This window comes from Chroicocephalus ridibundus, chromosome 4 (genome assembly GCF_963924245.1).
Source record: "Chroicocephalus ridibundus chromosome 4, bChrRid1.1, whole genome shotgun sequence".
NCBI classification, from domain to species: Eukaryota; Metazoa; Chordata; class Aves; order Charadriiformes; family Laridae; genus Chroicocephalus; species Chroicocephalus ridibundus.
This window is the reverse complement of record NC_086287.1, coordinates 93518973-93545905: the sequence shown is the minus strand read 5'-3', so window position 1 is coordinate 93545905 and position 26933 is coordinate 93518973. Positions and strand designations below refer to the sequence as shown.

Sequence of the window (26933 nt, the reverse complement as noted above, 5' to 3'; positions counted from 1 at the left end):
AGCAGATGCGGGACACAGGGATGCCACCCCCGGGATGCCAGGAGCAGGGCCAGGCACAGGGGGGCTGCAACGCTGAAGCAGCCCCATGGCAGGCACAGAAAATACCGGTTTTGGGAGGAGAGCCGGGAGGTCCTGCCTGCACCCAGCTCATCCCCGGGGAGCAGGCAGCCAACCCTCCCCAGCCAGCAGAGCAGCCCGGGGTAACGCACCTCCCCAGACAGCCCACCGCCCACCCCAGCCTGGAGCATCCCTTCCCCAGCAGGTGCGGACGGGGAAACTGAGGCACAGCAGCCAGCAGTGATGGAAAAGTGCAGCAGCATCAGAGTGGCATGAGGTGTGGGGGGGGGAGAAACCAAAACGCGAGCGGAGGCAGTTAGTCACCTGCTCGGACCGAAAGGAAAGGAGCGACTCAGCGAGCAAAGGGAGCGGGAGAGGAGCGGGTAGGAGGCGTGCCGGGAGCATCCCACGCCACCGGCTCACCACACCACCGCCGCTAAAAATAGACGCCGGGTTGGCCACTGTCATCTTTACAAGAAATGCAATTTTCCAAGCTCCCGGGAAGGATGGCTCCCATGGTCCGGCTGGCACCACGACCCCCTGGCCCGGGCACCACAACCCCCCTGCAGGACTGGGAAGCAGTAGGGCTTGCAAAAGAAGAGAGGAGGAAAAAACCAAAAAAAAAAAAAACCAACCCCAAAACAACAAAAAAAGAAAACACCCAACCCAAACCACCCCATCAAGAGGTGGCGGGGCTTAACAGCGCAGATCGCACTCGCTATCTAACACCATCTAATAGCAATTAAAGAAAATCCACGCGCAAAAATATGACGGTGCTGTCGCCTCCACACCCCGCCCCCCCCCCCCCCCCCCCTTCCCCGCTGCCACAGCCCATGCTGCGCGGAGCAGAATGGGAGATAACGATCAAAAAAGAAAGTCAAAGCTCTCATCAAACTAATGCAACATCTGCAGCTGATAACAGGCGCTGGGGAGGGCTCGGCTTCTCAGCCCAGCTTGTTTCGCAGAGCACATGGGGGGGGGAAACACCTTGAGAAAAAAAAGCCAAAAATATATGCAGCTGCCCCTCCCCCCCCCAATCAGATAATTAAAGCATCTGCCTTAATCACATTCGCAATGGAACAAATTGTTGGAGCCCTTTTGCCCCTCTTTGCTGTGTTTGTTGTTGTAGCGAATCCTGCTCCGGTCTGGTGGGGAGAGATAAGTGGTTCTTATCTGCCCTGGCAATCTCTATCAGGATGGAGATCGGGCCTCGGCGCTTATCGGCAGCTCAGATCTACTGTAGCTGAAAGCAGAATAGAAAGGGAAAAGGAAAATAAAAAAAAAAAAGAAAAGAAAAGAAAGAAAACCACAAACAGGCCCCTGCAACTACTACAAAAAAAAAATGTTTGTTTCCAGTTAATTTCAGAAGGGAAAAAAAAATAATACATGTATTAGAGCAACAACAGGGAGGGAGACGCACATCAGCTAGACGAGATCAATCTCTCGCTTATCAGTTTCCCCCATCGGAAGACCCGGCGCTGCGAGTGCACGCACAGGCAGCTGCCAGCAGCCTCGCTCATCAGCTGTCTGCCCGCACTCCCATGTTTGAAGTTAATAAATATAACAGGCTATCTGGGTTGGAGATCAGCTCCTGCTCTCTATCAGCCCCTCACATCTATCTACCAGCAGAACAAAAGACAGAAAAAAAAAAAAAAAAAAAGGAAAAAAAAAAATCAACTCCTATAAAGCAGCAGCAGCTGCAGGGAGGTTGCTGGGTTTATAGCCACAGATGGAGCAAGGTGGGGGCGGGGGGGTGAAATGCAACTGCCCCCTCCCACCCCAGGCAGGTACCCGGCAAAATTAAATAAATAAAGAAATGCTCCGGGTGCTTTCTCCGCTATCAGAAGCCACCGTCGAGATGCAATCGGCTCTCAAAGCCTCACCACCGCGTGCCACCGGGCAGAGCGGGTGCTCCCGGGGTGGGTGTGCTCGGAGGGACCCCCGCATTGCTGGTGCCCCCGACCCCCTCCATCGCTGCATCGCTCCAGACCAAAAAGCAAAGAAGAAAAAGAAGAAGGTTAAAGCAGCGGGTTAAATATAGTCCGGTGTCTGATCTTTGTCTTATCGCTCTTGGCGATCGCCCGCTCTCCCGGCGATCTCCCCTGCGAGCCTATCTGCGCATCGCATCGAGCTTTAAAAAAGAAAAAAAAAAAAAGGCACAAAACAAAACAAAAAAAAAACAACACCCAAAACCCAGCAGAGATGAAGCCAGAGCGAGAACATAGCGTCACCCAGGAAAATAAAATCAGCAGATACCAATCTGGAGGAGGTTTTTAATGCTCCAGCCGAGATGATAAAAAGGATAGACTTTGTGGAAACAGGTCCGGTCTGTACATGAGAGGAGTCTGGTTACCGGAGCCCTGATTCATGCATACCTTCCCTCGGCGGGGAGAGCTGTCGGAGGCAGCGGCAAAGCGCTCTCGCCGCGCTCGCCGCCTCTAATGACTGTTTTCATGTTGACACATACAGGAAGGGTTCCAAGCTTTCAGCTTTTAATCAGTTTTGGCCATCGCCGGCGGCCTGAGATCAGCCTCCCACTTTATCATTTCTTCACATCTCTGCAGAAAAGCAGCAGAGGAAGGAGATACAAGCTGCCTTCGCCCGGCCAAGCTTGCCACGGCCTCATCCAGCCCCATTTTCCCCCCCTCCCAAGGTCCACGCCGGTGGGTACCGCGACCGGATGGGCGTCCTGCCATCGGCGTGTCCCCCACGCATGCAGCTATCGCCCACATCACCATCGTTATTTTGGCGTCCGCGACACTACCGCTCGCTTCGGTCTTAACGCACGCTCCCGGTTTAATGAGCTGGAGTTACTCAGGGAGGGATCACCGGGCAGCCGGGCTTTTTGCCGAAATAAAGCTGCGGAAGTTGGATAAAGCTAAAGGAGAAAATGATCACCAAAAAAAAAAAAAAAAAAAAAAAGGAGGCAGCTGGGACTATTTTTAACTCTACCCGGGTAAAAGTCTAGCTGAGCTTTATCACCAGAGCAATCACCCCAGGCAGGGAAACAGGTAGGTGCAACTCAGCCTTGCAATTATTTCAAGAGAAAGATAAAGCTAGATTATCACATGGTGGCCAGCCTTCCCTATCCTCCCATCTCCCTCTTATCGCCAGCTTCCATCGACTCGAGGGGGAAAGAAAAGAAAAAACCCACACACACACCTCCACACCAGAAAGGAAAGGAGAAAAGCCGAGCTAAGCCTGTCACCGAAAAACTTCCAGCACTTCGCAGAATTTCTCAGTGCAACCAACGCATCCCCACCAGACCGAAACCAGATCCCGGCCGACGGGTTGGATTGTGGGGAGCGTGACCCTCGGGAGACGGTGTGTCGGTGGGGGGAGACACAGATGGCAGGCAAAGTCCCGTGGGACCCCACGGTGGTCCCTCCCGCTGTCAGCCAGGGGTGTTATCACCCCGTCCCTACCCGGGATAGGGTGCAAAGCAGGAGCGGGAGGGGGGACACAACAGACGGGGCGACAGGTTTAGGCCAGGGTGGTCAGTGGGGACGATGGCGGCCAGCGGGGACGATGGCATGCCACATCCAGCAGCACCCATGGCGAGTAGGGGGTCCCTGTGTGGAAGGGGGAGCCCCTGGCAGGGTGAGGGTGCCGTACCCGGGGTGAGGAGCTGCTGGCAGGGCTGGGGAGCCCCGGGGCGGGGGGAGGGTTTGGGGAGCCCCGGGGGGGTGGTGTCAGGGAGCCCCTCGCCCCGGCTCGCGGCGCTGGATGGGAGGCAGGCGGGGGAGATAAGATCACAATTTCAGGCCGTCCCGACAGAGCGATGTTATCAGGACGGGACTTGCAGAACGGAATATTTTAAAGCCTTATCGGGGCCCCCATCGGGAGCCGGTACCGGAGCCACCGCGCTGGCCGGGGATGGGGGGGAGGAGGCGGCGGGGAGGGGGAGGCGGCGGGGACGGAGACCAAAGCGGGCGGCCGGTAGCGGGGAACGGGCACCCACTGCGGCCGTCCCCGGTGGGTACCGGGGGGGGGGGGGGGAAGTACCGGGGAGCGCGGGGTGGCCGCGCTCCACCGGGGGCGGGAGTGCTGCCGCCGAGGGGGTGGTGCAAAAAAAATAAGCTGGGGGGGGGGTGTGGGTAAGTACAGAATGGGGGAGCTGGCGGTAGCGCGGCGGAGGAGCGGGGGAGGGGGAGGTGCCGGTAGCGGGAACTCACGTTTGATCTGCCGGGGGTTGCTCTGTTTCCTCCTGGACATCGCTCGGCGGGGGGCGAGCCCGGCGCCCCGGCTGGCGGCTGGGCGGGCGGCAGGTGGGTGGCGGCGGGCGGGCCCCCGGCTGCTCGCATGCCCGCCCGCCCGCCCGCGCTGCCGGGCCGGGGCCGGGGCCGGGGCCGGGGCGGGCCGGGCCGTACGCGGCGGAGCGGAGCCGCCGCCGCCGCCGCCGCGGGTTTTTCTCAATGGGGCGCCGCGGCCGATCAAACCCGCGGAACGTTCCACGGGGGCGGGGCCAGCCCCCGCCGCGCACCGCCGCGGCCGCCCATAGGCCGCCGCCCCCCCCCGCAGGCCCCGCCCACCGGATGGCGTAGCCGGCTGCCGCCGCCGCGGCGGGGCGGGGCGGGGCGGGGCGGGGCGGCCGCGGGAGGGAGGGGGGGCGGCGGGGAAGGGGGCGGTACCTCCCCCCCGGGGGCCCGATCCGTGCGGGGCTCGGTGGAGTGTGTGCCCCCCCCCCCCCCCCCCCCCCCGCGTCCCCCAAAATATCCCGCGTGTCCCCAGCCCTACTTTGGCGTCTCCCACGCCCCCCCTGAGCCCCCCAGCACCCTGCCTTGGGACTCTGACCCCCACCCCTTTGGGGTTTTATCCCCCCCACACTTTGGGGTCCCCAAGCCCTCTTGCATGTCCCCAACGGCCCCTCGGGGTCTCTAAGCCCCTCCTTTGGGATCCAGCTCCCACTTTGGTGTCCCTAACCCACTCCTTTGGGACTCCAGTTCCCCTGTGGGGTCCCCAAGCCCCTCCCTTGGGACCCCAACCCCCCTTTAGGGTCCCTAAGCCCCTCTTTTGGGACCCCAGCCCCTTCTTTGGTGTCCCTAACCCCACCTTTGGGGTCTCAATTGCCTTTTGCACCCTCACGCTCCCTCTGTAAGGTCCTAAATTCCCAGAGGGCCACCAATTCCCCCTTCTGGGACATTTGTTGTCGTCCCGTCCCCCTCCCCCTTTTTGGGGTCCCAAACCACCCTTTGGAGATCATCAAACCCTCCTGTGGGCCCCCAAACCCTTCCATGGGGTCCCCAGGGCTTCTCTTTGGCATCCTAAACCCCTCTTAAAATCCAGCTTATTTTGTTGATGGACAGTCCCAAAAGTGCCATTTGTGACTTCCAGGGTCCCCGTGCCCCCTGTTTCAGGGTGGGGGGGACACCCCAAGGCACACAGGGGACGGTGTAGGGATGCTGAGTCTCTCTCAGCACCGTCCCAGCCACACAAGCCCATCCTCGCCATGAGGATGCATCCAGGTGGTGATTTTGAGGCTAATTGTGGGGTAAAGGGGAGTCATGTATATTTTGGCTCCATGACGGGAGTATTCCTGCTGTGAAAAATAACCATTTCTGCCAAACCTGGCCCTCGGCTGCGGCCAGTCTTGTCTCGGGAGGGTTTGCCGGCAGTGATGGCCGGTGCTCCCCAATTAGTGATGCGATTTTTGGATCAGTGGGGGAACAGGGGGCTGGTGCGCTGCAGGGACGCGGCACAGCACAGCATGGCACGGCCTGGCACAGCACGGTGGCTTGGCCGTGTCCCCTCCCCATCTATCCCTGGACATGGGGTGTGCTTTTTCTTCCCCCCCCTCTCTCTTTTTCTTTTTTTAAAGGGTTTTTAATTAACTTCCTGTTTCAATGGTGGGATAATGAGTTTTAAGCAGCACATGATTCCAGTAAAGAGGTCAAGCCGGCAATGAGGATGTCAAAAGAAATTAAGTTAGGAATTAAGAAGAGTTCCAGGGGAGAAAAAAAAAAAAAATATCGAGGAAGGGAGACGCTGCCGAGGACAAGGCTTTGCTCTCCCCCCGCTTGGCCAGCTGCCCCCCAAAACGATCCCGACGGCGTTTTTCACCTCGTTTGGCCCCGACTCGCAGCCTTCCTGGAGACGGTCCCACCCCAGGGCGGGCAGCTCCGCTTCCAGAGCCTTTCCCTTGCCCGCCGTGTGATGAAACCGAGCGACGGCTTCGCAGGGTCCGGCCCAAGGAGACTTGAGCGGCCTCTGCTTTGCGTCAGCCGTGATGGGCGCTGGCTCCATCAGGGCCCGGGCGATGGGGAGCTGAGGCTCCGTTCTGCTGCTTTCGGGGGGGTGTGTGTGTGTCTCCATCCCCCCCACCCCAGCACGGCTGTGGGTGTTTTGGGGCTGGGGGCTGCTGCAGCGCTGCAGATTCAGCTGGTTCCTCCGGGCGCATCCGTGGCATCGCCCACTGACACCAGCCACAGCACCAGTGTTACTTACCTGGCACGTTTGCTTACGTCGCGACAATTAGACAAATCATTTAATTAAATGCAACACCATTAATTGCATGGACCTGGGGGGGCTGGGGAGCGGACACAAATAGGGCGCCCAAATTTCCTCTCCCCAGAGCGGAGCAGGGGGATGTTGGCTACTCCCGACTCTTTGTGCTAGGGGAAGCAGTGGCAGCGTCCTTCCAGGGCCTGAAGGGACAGACCCTGGTCGCTGTCACACATTTTTTTTTCGGGGGGCTGCATCTCACCCATGCAGTGAGAAGCCAAAACAGCTGCGCTCGAGCCGTTGGGGGCTGAACACCGGTGCGCAGCCCTGGCCGGGGAGGGGAGCCCGGGTACGGGGAGGAAACAGGTTGCCGTCCTTCCCCTTGCACATTCCTTGCCAGTGTCCTTTCAATTAGCCTTTTGGCACTGTCCCAAAGCCTCTTAGATCCCCCCAGGCCTGAGAATTTGCAATCGCATCAACCAACGCCGGGCCAAGGGCCGGATCCCCGGTGCGGGGATGTCCCCGAGCCCCACATCTCCCTGCCCCATCACCCTGCGCATCCCACCCCGCGGGGCAGGGGACCCATGGGTGCTCCTTGCGTGGGGACAACCGCCAGGGTGCTGGTGACAGCGGCATGGCCGGGTGTTCCCCCCCGCTCCCCCCGATCCCGTTGTGTTTGCGGAGAGATTGTTATAGGGTAACAGAATAAATAGCGTGTTTTCCCGAGGAGTGAATTACACGCCTGCAGAGCAGAGATAATGCGCGAGCAGCCGTTTCCCCCATTGTGAGCGAGGTGACATCTTTTTATGGAGCTGTGTACATTTGTATTAGTGCCAATTAATCTGGGGTGATATTATTAGAGACGCGGGGAGAGGAGGTGTCGGCAGAGGAATGTAAATGGGGAAAGCTAAGGCGCTGCCTCGGCCATATTTCACGGGCGAGGGGCGGGTGGTGGGGATGTTGGGTGCTGCGCTGGGCACCCCGAGGGGGTCTGGGTGTCCGTGGGACCGGGGCTCCGCCAAGGCTGCAGAAACAGCTATTTCCAGCCGCAAAAAGTCACGTTTTAGGGTTTTGGGTTTTTTCTTCTTTTGTCCCAAGAGGGAGGAATGGCATGTCGGTGCCCCTGCCTGCGGGGCTGGGTGCGCTGCAGAGGGGCCCTGCCACCTACCGGCAAGAGAACCTGGCCCCGGGTGCCACTTGTCACCTGCCTGCGGCTCAGCCCCAGGCAGCTGCCGGCAGCCCATGGCCCTCGGCGGCTTGGGCATGGCTTGGGCACGGCTTGGGCACGTCCCTCTCCTGTTTGGGCACGTCCCTCTGCTGCTTGGGCACAGCTTGGGCACGTCCCGCACGGAGATGCTGCTGCGGGATTCAGGGCTCCCGGGAGCCGCGGTGGCAGCACAAAGGTTTTTGGGTTAAAACAAAGGACGCAAAACGATGCCGGATGCTACTGAAGCCCGGTGGGAATGTGCGGACGAGCCACCCCCATGCCCCAAAGTCAAGGCTGGGATTTCTCAGTGCTTATTTCCCTGCCTCCCCTGCTATAGGGATGATGCTCTAACTCACAAAAGGACTGATCCCCTCATCCCTGGGGGTCAGGCAGTGAAACGGGGCTGCAGCTTAAGGGGCATTGCTGCTGGCAGGACTGCAGCCCCCGGGTGGGTGCATGGCTCCTGCCTTATGTCCCCGGCTCCCCCGAAGCTGCCGTCCCTGCACCCCGCAGCCGCCCGGGCTTGGGGTTTCCCCGCCTGAAGGCAATTCAGCATCAGGGATGCAGGAGCCCGTGGGCGTGTGTGGCTCCCATCGCTCACGTACAGCCAGGGGGATGTGGGAGCCGGGGTTTAAATTCCCGCTGTGCAAGGAACGGCCAGATTTGACTCAAGAGCAAGAAAAAAATAATATAAATCTTTAACCCCTGCTAGCTGCGTGACAACCATGGTGGATCCCGTTATCCTTCGGGCTTTACAGAGGGGCTTAAAGCATAGAAACTTGGGTGTGTGGCTGAGAAGAAAGGCCAGCTGGATTTGGGGGGGGGTTGAAGAGCGAACAGCAGCTTGAGGAAAATTTAGGGTGGTGGCAAGAAGCCAAGCAACCCCCCCAGGGGCTCCGTGGGACACCAGGCACCCTTGGTTCAGACCCTGCCACCCTGCAGCCCCCCCGGGGCTGGCTGCAGGGCTGTCCCCAGCCGTGCAGGCTGTGGGTTGGGATGAGGATGGTGCAGACCAGCCGCGCATCCCGGTGGGGTGCAGCCCTGGCACCCTGGGACGTGCGCGTGCCCCCCCATGCCGCTGACACCCGCTGAGCAGCGAGTTAATCTGCAGCCGGGAGAAGACGCCCGGCTTTGCCTTTCTCGCTGGAATTACGTTGACGGGGGTCTGCAATCTTCCAAGTGTCAAGCGCTGCTGGATAACGCGGGACTCAGCAAAACTGGGGGCTTTCGGGAGCCGAGGGGAGCTGATGGACGTGGAGGGGGGGGAGCGGGGGGGATCACTCACTTGGCAGGTGCTGAGATCGCGGGAGGGGGATGCGGGTGAGAGCAGGTGGGAGAGGATGGGGGAAAAAAGAAACCCGCTCTCACTTAGAGGGGAAAGGGAAGAATTAAACGTTTCATCCTTCAGAGCTGCAGGGATGATGATGCTAGCATCGCCCTGGGGACCAGCGTTCGGGAGGGAGCGGTACCCGAGGCGAGCATCGCCTGTGGCCTGTGCTGCAATAAGGTGGGTGCTGCTTTAGGACGGTGTCTCCGCACCCTGCCCAGGGACCAGGACAAGTCCCATCCCCTGCAGCAACCCTGGGGCTCCCAGGGGACTTCATTTCCAGGTGCCCAGGTTAGGAATCTGAAGGTGGGGGAGAGCTACAGTAACAACCAGGCGTGAAATACTCCTCCGCCCCGTAGGTTTGCAGCCCTGGTGAAATATAGGAGAGGGAAAAACATAAAAGTCCCATTTCCAGCTCCATAATATTTCCTGCCAAAACAAAGTAAAATGTGCTGCCTTAAATTTTCTGCAAAATTCTTTTGAGGTTATTTTTTTCCCTAAATTAAGCCATACTAATTATTTTCAGCCACTTTATCTCCACTCTGCAACACACCAGGAGGGTGCAGGCGGCAAGCATTTTAAGCCTCCATAAACAAAAGAGTAGTTTGGAAAATAATTCTATCAATTAATCAAATTAATCCTGCAGTTTTAGTTACAAGCCCCAAGTGGCAAGGATTCTAGCCTGCGGTTAGGAGCTATCTCTCATTGACAGCGTTTAAATGTTATGATTGCAACAGTAATTAAAGAATATAATATGCCCGGCTTTGTGTCAGCCTCCTACCTTCAGACCTCAGTGCTGTGCCAGCAAAGGTCAGCTTGAGGACAAACTGGTGATGACCAAATCGGGCCATCACCATCACCAACTGATGATGCCCAAACTGGGCCATCACCATCACCACCACCGCTGACGATGCCCAAACTGAGCCATCACCGTCACCATCACCACCACCAATTGATGATGCCCAAACTGGGCCATCACCATCACCACTGATGATGCCCAAACTGGGCCATCAACATCACCATCACCACCAACAACTGATGATGCCCAAACTGGGCCATCAACATCACCATCACCATCACCACCAGCAACTGATGATGCCCTATCTGGGCCATCACCATCACCACCACCACTGACAATGCCCAAACTGGGCCATCACCATTACCATCACCATCACCATCACCACTGATGATGCCCAAACTGAGCCATCACCGTCACCATCACCACCACCAACTGATGATGCCCAAACTGGGCCATCACCATTACCATCACCATCACCACTGATGATGCCCAAACTGAGCCATCACCGTCACCATCACCACCACCAACTGATGATGCCCAAACTGGGCCATCACCATCACCATCACCACCACCACTGACGATGCCCAAACTGAGCCATCACCGTCACCATCACCACCACCAATTGATGATGCCCAAACTGGGCCATCACCATCACCACTGATGATGCCCAAACTGGGCCATCAACATCACCATCACCATCACCACCAGCAACTGATGATGCCCTATCTGGGCCATCACCATCACCACCACCACTGACAATGCCCAAACTGGGCCATCACCATTACCATCACCATCACCACTGATGATGCCCAAACTGAGCCATCACCGTCACCATCACCACCACCAACTGATGATGCCCAAACTGGGCCATCACCATCACCATCACCACTGATGATGCCCAAACTGAGCCATCACCGTCACCATCACCACCACCAACTGATGATGCCCAAACTGGGCCATCACCATCACCACTGATGATGCCCAAACTGGGCCATCAACATCACCATCACCACCAACAACTGATGATGCCCTATCTGGGCCATCACCATCACCACTGATGATGCCCAAACTGGGCCATCACCGTCACCATCACCACCACCAACTGATGATGCCCAAACTGGGCCATCACTATCACCAACTGATGATGCCCAAACTGGGCCATCACCATCACTATTTGGTGATGACTAAACTAGGCCATCACCATCAAGTTGGGCTTTTTTTCCCCACCGTGGGGGCAAGACAGATGTTCCATGAGTAGGAGTCGGGCAAGATGCAGTGGGGAAGAGGAGACGCACCAGCATCTTCACCGTTGAGAAGCTCCACTGCTTTGCAAATGACTGGAAGGTGACGGCAGCTGCACCAACGTCCTCCTGCGGCCACTTTACAGAGGACACCATGAAGACATACAGAGCATCCCACTGTCAATTAGAAATATCATCGTTTGGTTAGAGATGCGCGTGGGAGGAGGGAAGCACGGGGACCGTGGGGTACGGGACGCAACCAGGGAGGAACACCCCACAGACATCACGCAGACAGGAAATTTCTGTGAAAATATTGGAATATATTTGAAAAGATTAATCATGTATGATTTTACAGTACCACCCCATATTTTCATCTCATACTTTATTTAACAATATTAAAGAGGCACTTTAAAAGCACACATACAACATCATAAAACGGCGTTTCCTGCTCTCTCTCTGCTTCTCTGACAAAATATCAAAATAAAAACTTTTGACAGAACACATTGCACCCAAGGTAATTTACCTACAATATTTTTATACAATACAAAGAATTGTAAAGATACATATTAACAGAATAAAGCCTCTTTTTTTTCCTTTTAAATCTAAAACAAAACAAAAATAATAATTGCAGGACAGACGCAAAGTACTCTGACTGTTCATATCACATCAGTGCATTACTTCACCTCCTTGACTTGGGAGTATTTCAATAGTATTTCATTATCTTCCATGTCCTCGTTTGCACCTGAGATTTCTTTCCAGATTCAAAAGTTCGGTTGTACAACGCGCTCGTTTAACGTGAGATAACCTTTTTGACACTACGGAGTACCAGCATACAGGATTTTTTTTTTTTTTTTTTACCCCCTAAAATTGGATTTTTTAAATTTTATTTATTTTTTTTTTTCCTGCTTCGTTTTATTTTACAGGCAACGGCTACTTCCTAATGGTTCCCTTTTATTTTTCAATCAAGGAAGTCTGTATTCACATTACAAAAGAAGAATAGCACCAGTAACTGCATAGTAAAAAGCGGATACCTATATAGCCACTAACTCAATACAGTAAGATAGTTTAGAAGCGATACCGTTGAGGGCACTCGGACAGTACCGTTTTGGTGCGGTAAATTGGCACAGTTTTGTTGTTGCGCAACCCCCTCCCTCCCCCCCAACCAAAAAAACCCAAACAGAACGAAACAAAAAGAAAACACACACACACGCACGTACAAAAAAAAAACCCCAAAACAAAAAAAAAACAAAAAAACCCAAACAACCCTAAAAAATCAGAGTTTGTCACAAGTGTCAAGGTGCAGTTTGCTCGCGGTGGCGGCTCTCCTCCGGTTACATCGTCTACAGTGGTCAAAGAGCGGCAGCATCCTCTGAAGGGCTCCGACAGCCCCGGCAGCCCCAGAGCCAGTTCGTTATTCTCTTGACGATGTAGAAACAAATTCATAGGGATGGCTGTCAAAATATAGGACACTGGATTCTTAATTTAATTTTTTTTTTTTTTTTAATTGTATCATCTCTTAGGCCAGCTCCCAATTAAATGAATCGTACGGGATTATTTGTGCAAAATCTTCAAAAAAAAAAATTTGCTTTCTACAGTGTACTGCACCTTATGAATAAGACGTCTACGGAATGAAGTTCATCTCTTCAAGTACTTTGTACAAAGATAACACAGACACAGTCTCAAAAGGGTCTGAGATTTGCAAGTATCCTTATAACCTCAGCACTTCTGCAATAAAGCAATTGCTCTCGACGATTCAGTCTGCCCAAAGCGATTACAATTTCAGTTCATGAAAATCATCAGCAACATCAAAGTTCTAGCATTTGCATGATAAATCAGGTGAATTAAAGTAGATTAGTAGACACAAAGCAAACTATTTCACAGAGGCTGCAGTGCAAGTTCATTTAAGCTAGACAGAGAAATCATGCTACACAAACGAATTTAATGCTTTGATAATTTTTCCCTTGCAAACCCCATGAAAGCAGCTGAGGATCACCATAAGTCACTTCCATAAATTACTCTGAAGTATCTCTTCTTAAAGGAATTTTAAAGCTAGTTAATTTTTGCCCAAAGAGTTGGCTTAGCAGGTTGTTCTGGGACTCGGCGGTGCGGTAGCTGGCCGAGCCGGCCGGCTTGGCACCCCGAGCGGCTCGCGAGCTGTGCAAGGAGCCACGCGGGGACGGTGCCGGCCCCTTGGCCAACACTTGGTGGAGGCTCTTCCCCAGAATAGCCTTCCTGCGCTTCGTGTCCCCGTTGGCGTGACGGAGCTCCCCCTTCTTCTGGTTGTAAGTGTCCAGGACCATCTTCTTCAGTTGGGTGCCCGTTTTGGGTTTGGGTACCAGTTTGTTGCAGTGTGTCTCCCTCCTCCCGGGGGAGAGGGCAGAAGCTTCGGTGTTGCTCCAGCCGCCACGTTTAAGCTCACCAGCACTCTCGCTCCTTCCTGGGCACGGGGTCCGGGCTTTTTTCTTTTTCCCGTCTCCCTCCATGTTCTCCCGGGAGCCAGAGCTGCTCCGGTGGCTCAAGGACTTGTGCTCTTTCCGCCTTTTGGGGTGAAGCTTGCTGGTGGCTTTGCTCGGCTCCACGTGGCTGTGCCTCACAGCGTTGCTAGCTGCCTCACCTCTGGGCTGGTGGCCAGTGGATTTGCTTGGGTTGCCACCTTGATCCTTGGCGTTAGTGCTGCTGTCCTTAGCCTCGGGCATGGGTTTCTCCTTCCCCGAGATGGGTTGCTGACCCTCCTCGGTGCTGCTGCTGGGGCTGCCCACACCAGGAGCTGCCTCACTGCTGGGCTGGCTACCCGTGCTCTTCTTCGGCAGGGTTGAATCTTTGGCAGTCCTGTTCAGCGTGGGTGGTGCTGTCTTGTCCTTCAGGGCCATGGGGTGGTGGGCAGCTTCTGGAGACGTGGCCTTAGATGCATCTTCCCAAGACGAGGCATCACTGGCACTGGGGTTGCACCACCTGTGAGTCTCCTTGGCCAACGGAGCCTCTGCCTGTGGGGCAGGAAGCTCTGAGACCTTCTTAGCAAGCTGGAGAAATGGGATACCATCCATGGCATCCGTGGCTGCATCAAGATTTTCCAGGGCACCCGCTATGTTTTCATCTTTGTTGCCTACGCTTGTTCTTTTATGGGCATCGGTGTAGCCACGTTTCTCGGTCAGGCGCGGAGGAGAGAGCTTTTGATCTGTGGCCTGGTTACAAGCCAAGCCAGCAAGGTCAATGGTAAACTCAGGCGAGTCCAAGAAAGGAAGTGGTTTCCCATCAAATGCTCCTTTCTCCAGCTCCTCGATAGACAGGGCAGCGATATGGCCGAGCTCCGGACTGCTCGCCACAGCCTGTGGCAAAGATGGGGAGAGGCAGGGTGGTGGAGGCAGGGTGTCAAACTGGGATTTTTCCATCTCAGCCAGGAGGTCAGAGAAGTCACCCACCAGGTCTTCTGTTTTCACAGAGGGTTGGGGTGCTCCTGGGTCACCGGGTGCTGTAGGCAGGGAGTCAGTGGGAGCCTGCAGGCTGGGGCTTGCAGCCTCTACCAACTGAAGGTCACTAGTGTGGTCCAGATGGACCGGTGAGCCACGCGGGAGTGAGCTGCCATGGTGAGCAATCTTCCTCTTCTTGCTCGGTGGCATGCCCTCCCGGAGAGAGCTGTCCTCTTTCATCTTCTCCCTGCCCTCTCTGGAGGCAACGCCAGGCCTCATGACCCCTCTGAATTTGAAAGTCTTGCTGCTTCCTGCCAGGTGCTTCTCCATGTGCCGGTCGTACTGCTCTTTCTTGGAGAAGGTGTAGTTGCACATGCTGCAGATGAAGGACTTCTTGATAACGTGCATGACGTCTGCGCAGAGCTCGCAGGCGTACAGGGTGGTGTGCTTGATCTCCTGCTCCTCCACTATCCCGTGCTCCTGGCTGAGGTGGTTTCGAAGCTCTTTGGTCTCCTGGTAGAACATCGGACACTTGTGGCACAAGTAAATCTTCTGTAAACTGTGCACGACTAAGTGCCGTTGGAGCTTGAAGGGTTTGGGAAACTGTTTGCCACAGTGATGACAGTCCCTGGAAGGATCCTTGCAGTCTGGGTGCATGGGGACAGATTTTGGTGTGCCTTCGCTTTTTGCCACGTGCTCTGGAGATGGACTGGCGGACGCTTTAGAGGAGCTGGGTGCAGGTGGCTTCACCTTTATGTTGCTTTCTGAGGGGTCTTTCAACACCTTGGCCTCCGGCTCCAGGGGCAGCTCCTTGGGGCTCTTGCTCTCTCTGCTAACGGCATGCTTGCTGCTGGGGTCGGCGTGCCGGGAGGACCTGCTGGGCTTCCGATACATGATGGTGTTGAGGAAGTGGGTGACAGCGGCATTGTCCTCACCGAAGCAGGCTGGCAGGCCCATCACGGACTTCTGTGCTTGCCCTTTGCGAGCAAACTGGGTGGCATGCTCCCGGAGATGCTCGTTGTACATCCAGACATCAGAGATCTCCTTCAGGCACATCCCACAAGCCCACAGACCGGCTTTGTTTTTGGCATGCTTCTCCTTCAGATGGTCCCTCAGCTGCTCCCGGGAGCTGAATTTGCGCTGGACACACATGTAGCAGGTAGGTGGAGGGGAAGGGTTATGGGAGAGCTTGTGGAAGTCCAGCTCTCCTAATGTCAGGAACCACTGGAAGCAGACTTTGCATTTGTACTGCTTGTCTTTGGCCTTGATGGTTATCTCACTGCGGTTTTTCCCCAGCTTCCCATCTTCTAGCTTACTTCTGTGCTTGCTGTGCTGGCCTAACTTTGGCTTGAAAGTGCCAGCACTGTCCTCCCCATGGCCAGGAAGATCTTCGCAAGGGCCGAAGAAGCACATGTCTCTCATTTTCAGCTTTGCGTTCAGCATCTCGATGTCGATGGTATGAAATTCGGGAGAGTCTGAAACTTCATTAGCCTTACCATTGTAGGGCTCCTCCGCCAGGTCAGGGGGCTCAGAGCTCACTTCTCTGATCGACTGCTCATCCTCGAGGTCCATCAGAGGCTCAAACATGTCCTCGGCGGAGAGGCTTTCTCCCTCTTTCTCCAGGCTCCCCCAGATGTTCAAGCTGGGGACGTTGTCCACTTGGCTGTTTTGGCACAAGAAGGTTATCATGTTGTCTTCCAGGTCAATGTCCTCCTTCCCTTGGTCGGTCTTCTCGCAGGTTGACCTTGGCGCAACGCTTTTAGATCTGCTGGGAGCAGCATCTCCGCTCTTTGCCTTGCTGCTGTGACACATGTTTAGCATTAAGGCATCGTCAACAGAGATGGTTTCGTATTCACAAGGGTCTTCCCTGGTGACACAGAAAGAGCTGGTATCGCTGAGGTCAGAAGCTAATTGGATCGTGAAGAGGTCGATGGCACCTGCTGGCTGGAGGTTTACCTCGGTGATGGCCTTGGGTTTCTTGCTGCGCTTCCCATACACCCGTGTGCACTTTCTCCGGACAAACTGGTCATCCCGGGGGAACAGCTGTGAGAATGTGGAGTCATCGTCAAATAAGCTCTGGAGGTCTGAGACGGCCGCACTCTCCACACAGTGCTCTCTGCCCGGTGGCACGTCTGCCTTCGCCCAGTGTTTTGGCTCGGCCGGAGGAGGGCTGGTCCCCGGTGTGGTCTGCAGAGTGCTTTGCCCAGGAACATTTTGTGTCTTTTCTGAATTATGCGTCTCCAGCGGCAGACCCTCTTCAGCAGGAGCTGTGGGACTCTGTGGGACACCACCCTGGTTCCCAGCACTGCTGCCTGCTGCAGGACTGTCTCCTGTCTCAGCATCCGTCTCCTCCATGCTATCAGCACCATGATGCTGCTCTTTGCCTACCTTGCCCAATCCCTTCTCCACTTGCTTCACAAACCCACTAACCCATTTTTTGCAAGCCTGTGTGTTTTCCGCTCCATTTGGATCTTCCACCTCCCTGGGACAGGCAGCTGTGCCTGTCACTGACTCCTCGCTGACCGTTTCCTTCGAAGACATCATTCTGTCACCCGGGTCCTCTGGGAGCTCAGCTGCACAAGGGGACTGCTTAGCTTTTTGAGAGTGCTGCGTTGAGTTGTACCTATTTTGTTCCTCTGCGGAGATGCAACTGCCTGGCTCATGCAAGCCCTCCATGATCCTGGGCAGGCTGGAGCTCAGGGCAGCAGGGGGAGGACCTGCCGCCTTCTCCAGTTCACATGAACCATTGGGATCATTTCTGCTGGGAAATACCTTTGCTTTCCTTCGTCGCACTTTCCTATTTAGCTTCTTTTCAGAACTGCTGTTCGCATCTCCAGGATCTTTGCTTTGGCTCCTTCTGCCCTTTTCTCCCTTCCTGGCTTGCTGTCCTGGGTCCAGCTTCCCAGCCGTTGCCTCGCCTGCTCCCCTCGTCTCTAAGCATGGTTCCTTTGCCTTCATCTCCCTCTGCAGAACATGTGTGCGGTGCAGCTCCTGGGACATCTCGAAGGAGATCACGCTGAGGTCACTGAGCACTCTGCTGACCACTTCTTGCATCTGGGTGCTGGGCTCCTTCTCCAGGTCTGGGCATATTTTCCTGGGGATGTGGTCAACGTTGGTGGTTGGCATCTGTGAGCTGCGGGTTTTATCTTTGAATGAAGTCTTCAGGCTCCGCCTGGGCACCTTTTGGGCTGCTTTCGATATCTTGTCTGCAGGAATCAAAGTGGACCTGGGAGTCTTGCTGGGCTGCGGTACACCACCATTCTTCACCTGGTGCTTGACAGCTTTGTGCCTGGTCAGGCCAGGCTTGGATCGGAAAGTGGCTGAACAAATGTCGCAGGTCACTGGGAGCCCATTTGGCTTCTTTTCTTTGTGAAGTTCATTTTGGGAAGGGTTTGGAGTACTGTTATGCATATTGCCCTCTCCTTGGCCCATATTGTTTAACACACAACTCCCAGCTTCTCCAGTCCCATGGGTTTTGGGTTTCTCCCCTTCTAAACTCTTTGCTCCACTCTCTGTGGTATTGGGAAGACCACCAAGTCTCACCTCTGCTGCCTCTGAAAACTCATCGCCGTTTAATTCAGCAGCTCCAAGATCTTCAGTCCTTGTAAGACTTCTGGCATCTGCTGGCACCTGCTGAGAAACAAAACCATTGGACAAAGACTCTAGTTCACTTTGGTGCTTATTTCCATCATCAGAGCAGCTTTCAAGCTTGTTCTCTTGATTCAGGTTTACCTCTCTTTCTCCGATGATCGGTAGAGGATCTCTCGTGGGCTGGGTTGGGTAATCTTGCGTTTCTGGAGGAATGGAGTTAATGACCAGATCTGTGATGGTGCACACTTGGTTTTCTTTAAAATGAGAACTTGACAGCACAGCACTGGTGCTTTTGGGTACCTCTGTCCCAACACTCTTTTGGTTGAAAGGTGGCGAGCAGGGAAGAGAGCAGTCCTTCCTGGGCTGTTTCTGGGGACCATCCGTCTCCAAGGCAGAGCCTAACAGACCATCAGCGTGCAGCAGAGTGCAGAGTCTTGCTGTCCCTTCTCTTTCAGGTGGTCTGTAGTTACCCAAAACACTGTCAGGGAGGTGACAGTGACCATCCCCAACCGCCTCTGTCAGCACAGCCCCACGGTGATGCAGCGAGGGAGGAAAGGTGGGTGACCTCTTCCACGTCCCTTGCTCTGTGGCGGTCATGGCGGGGTGATGGACACGGTGGCTGTTGGCCTCAGGAGGACATCTCTTCGTGATGAATGAACTTGATGCGTTAAGCAGGGATGCGCTGTATTTCTTCTCATCTGAAAGCTGAGCGCCGAAGCCGAGGACCTCTTCTCCCTTGGCCTCACCGCTTTGCAGACATTTGGGGTTGGAAAAATTGGTCAGCAAGGGCAAGCTAGCTGGAGATTCACCTGTGTAATTACAGCCATTGAGGGACTTCTTGCCATTTTCTTCTCTGGGAGTCTTTGCACTGACTGCACTGGCTTTCGTCTCCGGCACCAAGTGGTGATCCTGGTGGAACTCTTCCTCAGTGGGACCGGGGGGGCTGGTGGGACCTGTGGGAGCAACGGGCAGGGGCTGTGCCCCCTGCCCCACCTGATTCCTTTCCAGCCTCTCTGTTGCTGCACTGCCCACCGTTTCTGTCTCGAGCAAACTACGGCTTAAATGGGATTGCTCATGTTTTTTAAATGCCAAGGTCGCTTTGTTTTTATCTTGCTCCCGCTCTTCCATGAGCTGATCAGCTTTCTTTCCTTGCCCCGGTGGTGGGGTCACCACTGTGTTTTTGAGCGGCGAGAGGTCATTACGCTCTTGGGAAACACCATCTGCACGGATATTAATATCACTTGGCTCCACACGTTCATTTGCTAAGTGCTGCAGCTCCGTTACATTATTTTGCAGCTCCGGCTTCGCAAACGCGGATTGTTTTGCATGGTAAGAGCCCATTGCACTGAACGACTCCAGCTGCTCGCATCCACCGGACAAAAGCCCAGCCTGTTTCGCTGGGGCAGCAATATTTTCCACGTTGCCTCCAATGGGGATGTTCCCCTCCCCTTGGGCAGGGCAGTATGTCTGATTTTCCCCTTCCAAGGCACCACCACTCTCCTCTTTCTGCTCTGGCTGGACGCGGGCGGTGGCAGAGGGGTGGCTGGGAGCAAGCAGCATGGGGAAGCACGGCATCAGCAACTCCTCTTCGTTGCTCTTCACTGTTCGGGCAACAAAAAGCTGGAGCTGCTGCAGAGGGTTGGCAGCCGTCTCCTGGGATGCCAACATCTTCTGTGAGCCACAGTCGCTCTCCTTGGGCAGACTCAGCATATCGAACAGTAGCACTTTTTGCTTGCTGGCTTTGTCGCCAAGTCCGGGGGCTGGATAGGTGGCGGGGCTCTTCCTCTCCTCCGTTTCTTCCATCAACACAGACCCACCACTATCCTCTTCAAAGTCCACGGCGCTTTTCGCCATTTTGGGTGACTCGGGTCTGCTTAAGGGTCTTTCTTCTGTATCTGGGACCTCTTTGATGTGAGGCGAAAAGGCAAGATCCAAAGCTGGGGTAGAACCTTGCTGAAAGCCAAATTCAGGTTTACGGTTTGGAAGATGGGCGTCAAACTTCTCCAGCTCTGCAGCATCAGCAAGGCTTTCATCTGCTTTCTCCGGCACAGGGAAGCTCTCGGCACTGTGCTGGCATGGCAGGGATGGCAGGGGATCTTTGGTTGCTTCTGCTGCCTCAACGGTCTTGGGGAACATGGAGTTGGTGACAACAGGAGGGCTTTTTGTCACAGGGTCTGTGTAGACGGGAGCCTCTGTTTGGTCTGGCGTACGTGAGCCAGGTAGGCTTTTGGAGGAAGACTCATTTTCCATCATTCCAGAGTCACTTTCCTTGGCAGCCACAGTTCCCCGGAGCTGCTCGCTGCTGTCTTTGGAGCAGAAATGGTCTGTGGTGAGCGGGGCTGGTGTGCACATCCCTGCCTCCAGTGAGCCCAGCTCCACTGGGCAGGGCCAGGGCTCCCTGGGTCTCTCGTAGTCCCCATGGGCACTCGCGATGGCCGGCTTCTCGCCTCCCAGCCTCTCCCTGATGCAGAGGCTTGAATTGTCCAGCTCGTCTGCCAAAAACAGTCCTTTCTCCTGGCCCGTCTCTTGCTCAACCGGCAGTGGTGGGAACTGCTTGGACGCCCCTCCTCGCAGATGGGCAGCAACGTGTTGCTCGGGTTTCTGAAGGGCGATGGATGCCTCGTTATCCAGCTTGCTGGTTTGCAGTTGACTTTCCAGCTCTGTGACTAATCGCTTGATCTCCAGGTCGTCGTCTGATATGTTGTTCATAAAAGTCACGTTATAATCCGTTATCCTGTCCGTCAGCGGCAGGGAGAGTTGGTTGGTGGGGACAGGTCCTTCCTCTGGGAATTTCTTGGCTAGTGGCTTCTCCACTGAAAGGCTGTGGAACTGAGTCATGTCTTCTGGCAGCATTGGGGCCACCTCCTCCATGAGGGACCAGTCTTTCTCTGGCATGAACGGTGGATACGATTGCTCGAATGGCAGTGGCTTGTTGGGGGGATTGCCAGGGCAGGTGAATGTTGTCACATAACCATCCTTGCTTGCAGAAACACTCTCGTACAGTGGTGGATCAAACTCGGTGACGGGAAGCTCTCCAAATATTGAAGAGGAATCGAAGCTGAGAGGGGAGGAGACCTTGCCCTGCGGTGTTTCTGCAGTGTAAGGGGAGATGTTGGCATGCTTCTGCTCGAAGGAGCTGGTATTGATGTCATCCCGGCATAAGTACATGTCATCCATGTGTGAGGAGCCCAAGGCTGGGGGCTTTGAGAAGAGGTTGTCATCGTAGTGACCAGGAAGGCCTTTGGGACTGAAAAATGCATTGTCGCTGCTGACGTATGGATCGGGCGCCTTGGCAGTGAGCATCATCCCCACTGCATCCCCCCCGTATGGGGCAACTGGCGTGGGATAGTCCTTCCGACTGTCACAGAGCCCGTGTGCCTTCAAATATTTGATGCCCACTTCCGAGTAGGCAACACTCACGTTGCCAGGACTAGCTTCGTGACCACTGTGGGATGTAGCAATTAGCTCTTCCGCATGGTACTTCAGCCCATCACTCATGAAAGGGGCAAACTGATGCCGCTGGTTGACCATGGTCAGCTCAGGTGAGTCCTGAGCATCTGGGGTGGGTTCTCCTACCTCACCCATGTGCTTTGCTGTTACTTTGGGCTCTTCTGCCCCCTCTTTACAGGAGAGGCTGACGGGGCTCCTGCCCGAGGTGGCTGTGCTGGGCAGCTGCCTTTCCTGGGGCTGTGGCAATGGCTGCTCCTTTGCACAGTCCGTCACAGGAACACCTGGTTCAGTATTCGGACGTGTCCTGGAGCCTGCTACCAAAGGTTTGGCTGAGCCAAACGGCCTGCTCCCCCTGGGAAAGTCCTCTTTGCTCTTCTGGCTCTTCTTTGGGCTTCTTTCCTCGGGAAGGCTGAGTGGAGTCCTTGGCACACGTGCTGGGCTGCCCGAATGCCTCCTCCTCTGTGTGCCTCCCTTCTCGCCGCCCGAGCCGGCCCCATCAGCATGGGGTGGGCTGGTCCCCATCTTGCTGGGCACGCTATCACTGTGGTTGCTGCCGGTGGATGACTGACTGCTCCGTCTTCGGACTCTGGCCACACAATCCTCTTTCTCGCCATCCTCCTGGCTTGGGACCCCCCCGTGCTCCTGTGCCTCCCTTTTCTGACTGTCTCTTTTCCGGCTATAGCTCCAGGCTGGATCTTTCTCTTTGGCTCTCTCACTTCTTCCTGGGCGTTTCTTGCTAAAGCTGTACTTGGCCCTTCTGATGAATCCCGTGCCTTGCTTCTTCCGACCCCGGAGCTTGCTACACTCTGCCCCATCATCATCCGAGTCAGAGACATAGTCATACTCCTGAAACCTGCCCTCCTTGGCAGCTGGCATCAGCCTCTCTGCGACCTGGGGGAACTGTGCCTCCTTGCTGCTCTTCACCTGTAGTTTGTGAAGCTTGTTCTTCTGCTGCACAATCTTGTGAATGAGCTCCTTGCTCCATGTCCCGCTTCGGGGCTTACGCTTTTTCATCTCCTTCATGGAGAACCGGGGTGGCTTGGAGCTCTTGGTGGCAACACCTGGCCCCACCTCACTCTTTGTCGGAGGCTCCTGGCTGAGCTTCCTGGGATGCTTTTGGCTGGACGTGGACTTGGAGGGTGTGGTGACCAGTGGGATGCTGTTCTTCCTGCCTGCCCGCAGCCTGGCTGTCCTCTCCGCTCCTGCTGCCCCAGGATCTGGCTCCTGGGCTGCCAACCTCTGTGCCGGCCTCCCCTTGTGAAGGTGCTGCTTTCCTGCCCCTCTCTTCACCTGCTCCCCACCTCGATGGCTGTCCTCATAAAAAAAGCCAGCCTTGGGCTGACCCGCTGCCTTCTCCTTGGCCGCCGCCTGCTTTGATTTGGTCTCCGAGACCTGGGCTTCCTTTGTCTTGTGGGACATCCCACCGCCAGCTGCCTTCATGCCCGTCAGCTCCTCGTCAGCAAACACATCTATGAAGCTGCTGTCGATCTCCGGATTATCTGACTGGTACCCCAGGCCGTTGAGGGCTTCGGTGATGAGGCTGTCCAGCTTGGCGTCGTCGATGTCCAGGTCTGAGGCGGTGAGCGGCAGGGAGCTGGCAGCGAGTCCGTTGAAGAGGCTGCCCTTCAGAGCATCTTCCTTGCCCTCGCTTTTGCTTTCCCCATCCAGCAAGAAGTCATCGCTCTTGTTTAACGCCAACAAATGCGCCTGGGGGTCTGGAGAGAGCCCCAGGCTGGGGGGCTTGGGGGGCTCTGGGGGGAGCGCTTTCCGCCCCTCGGCTGCCCGGGGAGCATCCTTGCCCTCTCCCTGGGGAGCGGGATGGGAGGCGCAGAACTGGCGGTGCTGCAGGAAGGAGGAGAGGTTGCTGTAGTTCTGGTCGCACTGCTTGCAGGTCAGGAGCACGTCCAGCTGGTCCAGGCTGGCGCTGCTGAGCGAACTGGCCAGCAAGTGATGGGAGGAGTACGGTGGCGGAGGCTGCTCCCCATCCAGCCCATCCGAGCATCCTTTGGCCACCTCCATGCCGGGTTTGTGGAACGGGCTTGCCGGGGCGCATTTCAGGAGGTTGTCATCTTTCAGGGCATCAGGAGGGAAGTGAAAGGACTTGATGGAGTCCAGGGCGTGGTAATGAAGGGAGCTGGAGCTCAGGACATCGGAGGGGTGGAAGGTTTTGTTGCCGTCTTTGGGATGGCAGGGGTGCTGGAAGAAAGGAGAGGGCGTCAGCGCTACGGACATCTGGCTGTCTTCAAAGCCGGCGTTGAGCGGGCTGCTGGACATGGGCGAGAGAGACGAGCAGGTGCTGCTGCAGGTGGGGTTGGGGACAGGGGACGGCAGCGGGGACTCGCAAGGGGAGGCAGCCACCAAGGCTGATGGTGGCAGGACCAGTGCTGAGCCTGAGGAGCTCCTGGAGGGAGGAGGACCTGCTTGACCCATGCTGTAGAAGAGGGCTTTGCTTCTGGAATCGCAGGCAGGAGACCCTGGCTCCTTCCCACTCTCGAAAGAGAAAGCGCCTGTCGAGTTGGGGTCTCCCCTCTGGACCCCGAGGCTCTCTCCTGACAAGAGCTTTTTGCCGTGATATGCTGGAGAGTTACTTACAGGGGGCCCTTTTTGAGCTTTCCCGCTCCCCTGCCATTCCGACGTGACCAGGGGGAAGGGGAGCTTCTGGCTGGTGATCTGTCTCGACAGCTCTAGCCTGTTTTGACCGGGCATTGCAGAAGTGAGGTGTATTTGCTGCCAAGGCATCCTGGCACTTTTCTGCCTGTGCTGCCTCTGCTCGGGGCCAGACTGGCACTCGAATGAGAACTGGTTTCCAACAGGGTTTGAATAAGGTGCTGAGTTCTGGTCCATGGGAGAAAACGCCTTAGTGGCACCTTCCCAAGCTTGCACAAGCCTGGGGTGGGTGGGTGCCGTAGTGGGAATGCTTGTCTCGAAAGGCACGGATCCTGCGCTGGCGCTGCCCGCGGGTGAACTGCAATAGGCTTTGCTCTGAAAGTGCACTTGGGAGAGAGAGTTTGGTGGCATGTTCCTTCTCAGAGGGCTGCTCTGGACCAGCAGCCGTGGGCTGGGGACACTGTCTTTCGCTGAGGCTTGCCTCTTACTGACTGGCTTTGGCATACTAGGCGAGTGTAAACTAGACGGAAAAACAGCTTGGTTTTCTTGGAAAGTGCTTGGGTTTTGGTCGATAGCACCAGACGACGAGAGAGCACCATTGGGGTCGGCGGGATGCTCGCTCCTGCCCTTGCAGCACGGCAGCGGGCTGTGGTGCGGGGCCGGCGGCGGCGGCGGGTGTAGGAACGGCGGCGGCGGCGGCGCGGGCAAACCATAGAGCCTGCCCTCGGGGGACACGCTCTCGTAGGAGCCGCCGCTCAGCGCCTCCTCTTGCCACTCTCTGGAGGATGAGTGGAAGGCGAAGGCGCCGTGAGCCAGCTGGCCGGCGGCGAGCCCCACGTCCAGGTACTCCTGGCTCCCTGCATCGCTGCGGTACGGCTCCTTCCCCGAGTCGTGCAGCAGCTGGAAGGGGTACTGGCATGGCAAAGCCCCCAGACCGTGGGTACCGGCTTTGCCACCCTCGGGGAAAGAGCTGGGTTTCTGCACCGAGATCCCATAGCTAGCACCGGCAAAGCTCTTCTCCGGGGAAGCCCAGGAGTCGGCCCCGTTTGCCTGAAACTCTAAATAAGGTAGCTGCCCATTGGTGCCGGGGCTCTTGAGGGGGATGCCGGTGGTGGGGGGCTGCCCTTTGGGGCCGTGGGGGGGAGCGGGCTGTGAGGTATAGTTGGCAGAGGTACGGCCGGTGGCGGCGTCAGGGAAGCAGCGGCCGAAGCCGAGGTCTTCTTGCCGGAGCTCGGCCTCGCGCTGGGGGATGCTGGGCACGTGGAAGCGGTAGCTGCCGGCCACGGGGCCATGGTTCGCCTCTGGCTTCTTCGGGGGGGTCACCTTCTGCTGGGGGTAAGCGATGCCGATGGTGGGGTTCGGCCGGGTGCCGGCGATGCTGAGCCGGTAAAGCTGATGGTGGCCCCGCTCACCCTTCCCCGAGCGCCGGCTGCGCTCACGGCTTCGACCCTTCCCCGGGGGGGACTGGGGGCTGCCCTTGACCTCTCCCCAGGCGCCTTCGTTGCCAAACTTGGGTTTGCGGTGGAGGGATTTGAAGTCGATCTTTCCCGCTTGCTGCGGCCGGATCACGGCTTCCCGCTGGCTGTGGGGCTCCTTGTCCTTGGGGCCGGGGAAGGGGGACGTGCCCGCCCCCCCGAGCGCCCTCCCATCCTTCTCCCCGCAGCCTTCAAAGCCAAAGTCCTTGTCGGGGTCTTTGGGGCCGGCCTCAGTATCGCCGATGGTGTAAACATGCTGGGTCTCTCCAGTCATGATACCGAGGTGGGGGGAAAGGCTAGAAAACCCCGTTTTCCCGTCCCGCTGCGAGCTGCCGTCCCTCCGTCACGGGCATGGTCCTCCGCTGATGGGCACCGGGGCGGTGAGAGGGGCAGCGGCTCCCCGGGGCCGGGGCGGCGCGGGGTCCCGAGCGCCGGCGGGGCTCTGCCGCATCGTTTCAGACCTGGAGAGGAGAAAAGAAGAAAAAGGGCGGCCGTCAGCCGGGGAGAGGGCCAGCAGAGGGAGGGGAGATATTTTGGCCCCTTTTCTTGGTGCTGAGGCGGGGAGAGGGACGGAGGAAGTGGCAGCGAAACCCCCGCCCCGAGCAGCCCCAGGGCGAAGCCCTTCAGCTTTTGGCTCTTCAAAGGATGCTCGGAGCATTTCACCTTTGGCAAAAGCTGCTGAGGGAGGCACTTTTTTCCTCCCAGAGAAGCTATTTCTGGGTACTACTTAGCAACATAAGCAGAAAAAGATGACAGAAGAGCTCCACCTACGGATTAGCGGGAAGGGCTGTCGGGCCGGGCTGGGAGAGGCGTCCTGGGAAGGGCTCTCTGTCCCCGTGTCCCCGTCTGCCCGTGTCCCTGCTCCTGCAGCCGCAGGGACGATGAGGTCGGGCTGCGCGGCAAAAGGCTTTTTTGCTTCTCCATCATTTTCCCCCACTGCATCCTCTCGGCCATGCTGCCCCTCCACCAACCCCGCCCCGAGAAAGGATTTGAGCTTCTGCTGCCGCCTCTGCCTTAACTTCCAACATCACCCAAAAATCGTCCCCTCACAATTTTAGACGCTGTTAAGTAGGTGAAAGCGTAAAAATCGAGTCCTGAATTTCCCAGCTGATTTTGTGATACGGGACCTCAGGGCGTTAGACGTGAAGCACAAGTCAAGCGCAGCCTTTTAAAAGGTACCACCAGGATTTTAGCCCCAGACACAGGTTATATTAAAAAGGAGAGTAAACCCCTGTTTTTAAAAGTCTCTTTTTAAAAGTCTATTGGAAACAGAAAGGGTTTCTTTCTCCTCCCTCACCAGAAAGGCTTCTTTACTGTCTGCCGCAGGGGGC

At 56.3% G+C, this 26933-nt stretch overlaps 2 protein-coding genes across 6 annotated transcripts in view; both read right to left on the bottom strand.

Moving 5' to 3' along the window:
- ZFPM1 (zinc finger protein, FOG family member 1) overlaps window positions 1-4393 on the bottom strand; it is a 34847-nt gene extending 30454 nt beyond the window's left edge. The window contains exons 1-2 of one of the 2 annotated variants that reach the window (XM_063334817.1): window positions 4233-4332; window positions 2433-2935 (exon numbers count right to left, since the gene is read on the bottom strand). Coding sequence is in view for 1 of the 2 variants with exons in the window: in XM_063334816.1 (XP_063190886.1) it covers window positions 4233-4272 (40 nt within the window). In the remaining variant the exon portion in view is untranslated. Of the gene's footprint in view, window positions 1-2432; window positions 2936-4232 lie in introns of both variants that reach the window. The other variant, XM_063334816.1, reaches the window with a different exon arrangement.
- A 7902-nt stretch (window positions 4394-12295) lies between these two features.
- ZNF469 (zinc finger protein 469) overlaps window positions 12296-26933 on the bottom strand; it is a 50386-nt gene continuing 35748 nt past the window's right edge. For 2 of the 4 annotated variants that reach the window (XM_063334808.1, XM_063334809.1), the window contains one exon: window positions 12296-26063. In XM_063334808.1, coding sequence (XP_063190878.1) covers window positions 13085-25876 — 12792 coding nt within the window. In that variant the 5' untranslated portion in view covers window positions 25877-26063 and the 3' untranslated portion in view covers window positions 12296-13084. The remainder of the gene's footprint in view (window positions 26064-26933) is intronic. The other 2 variants (XM_063334810.1, XM_063334811.1) reach the window with 2 other exon arrangements.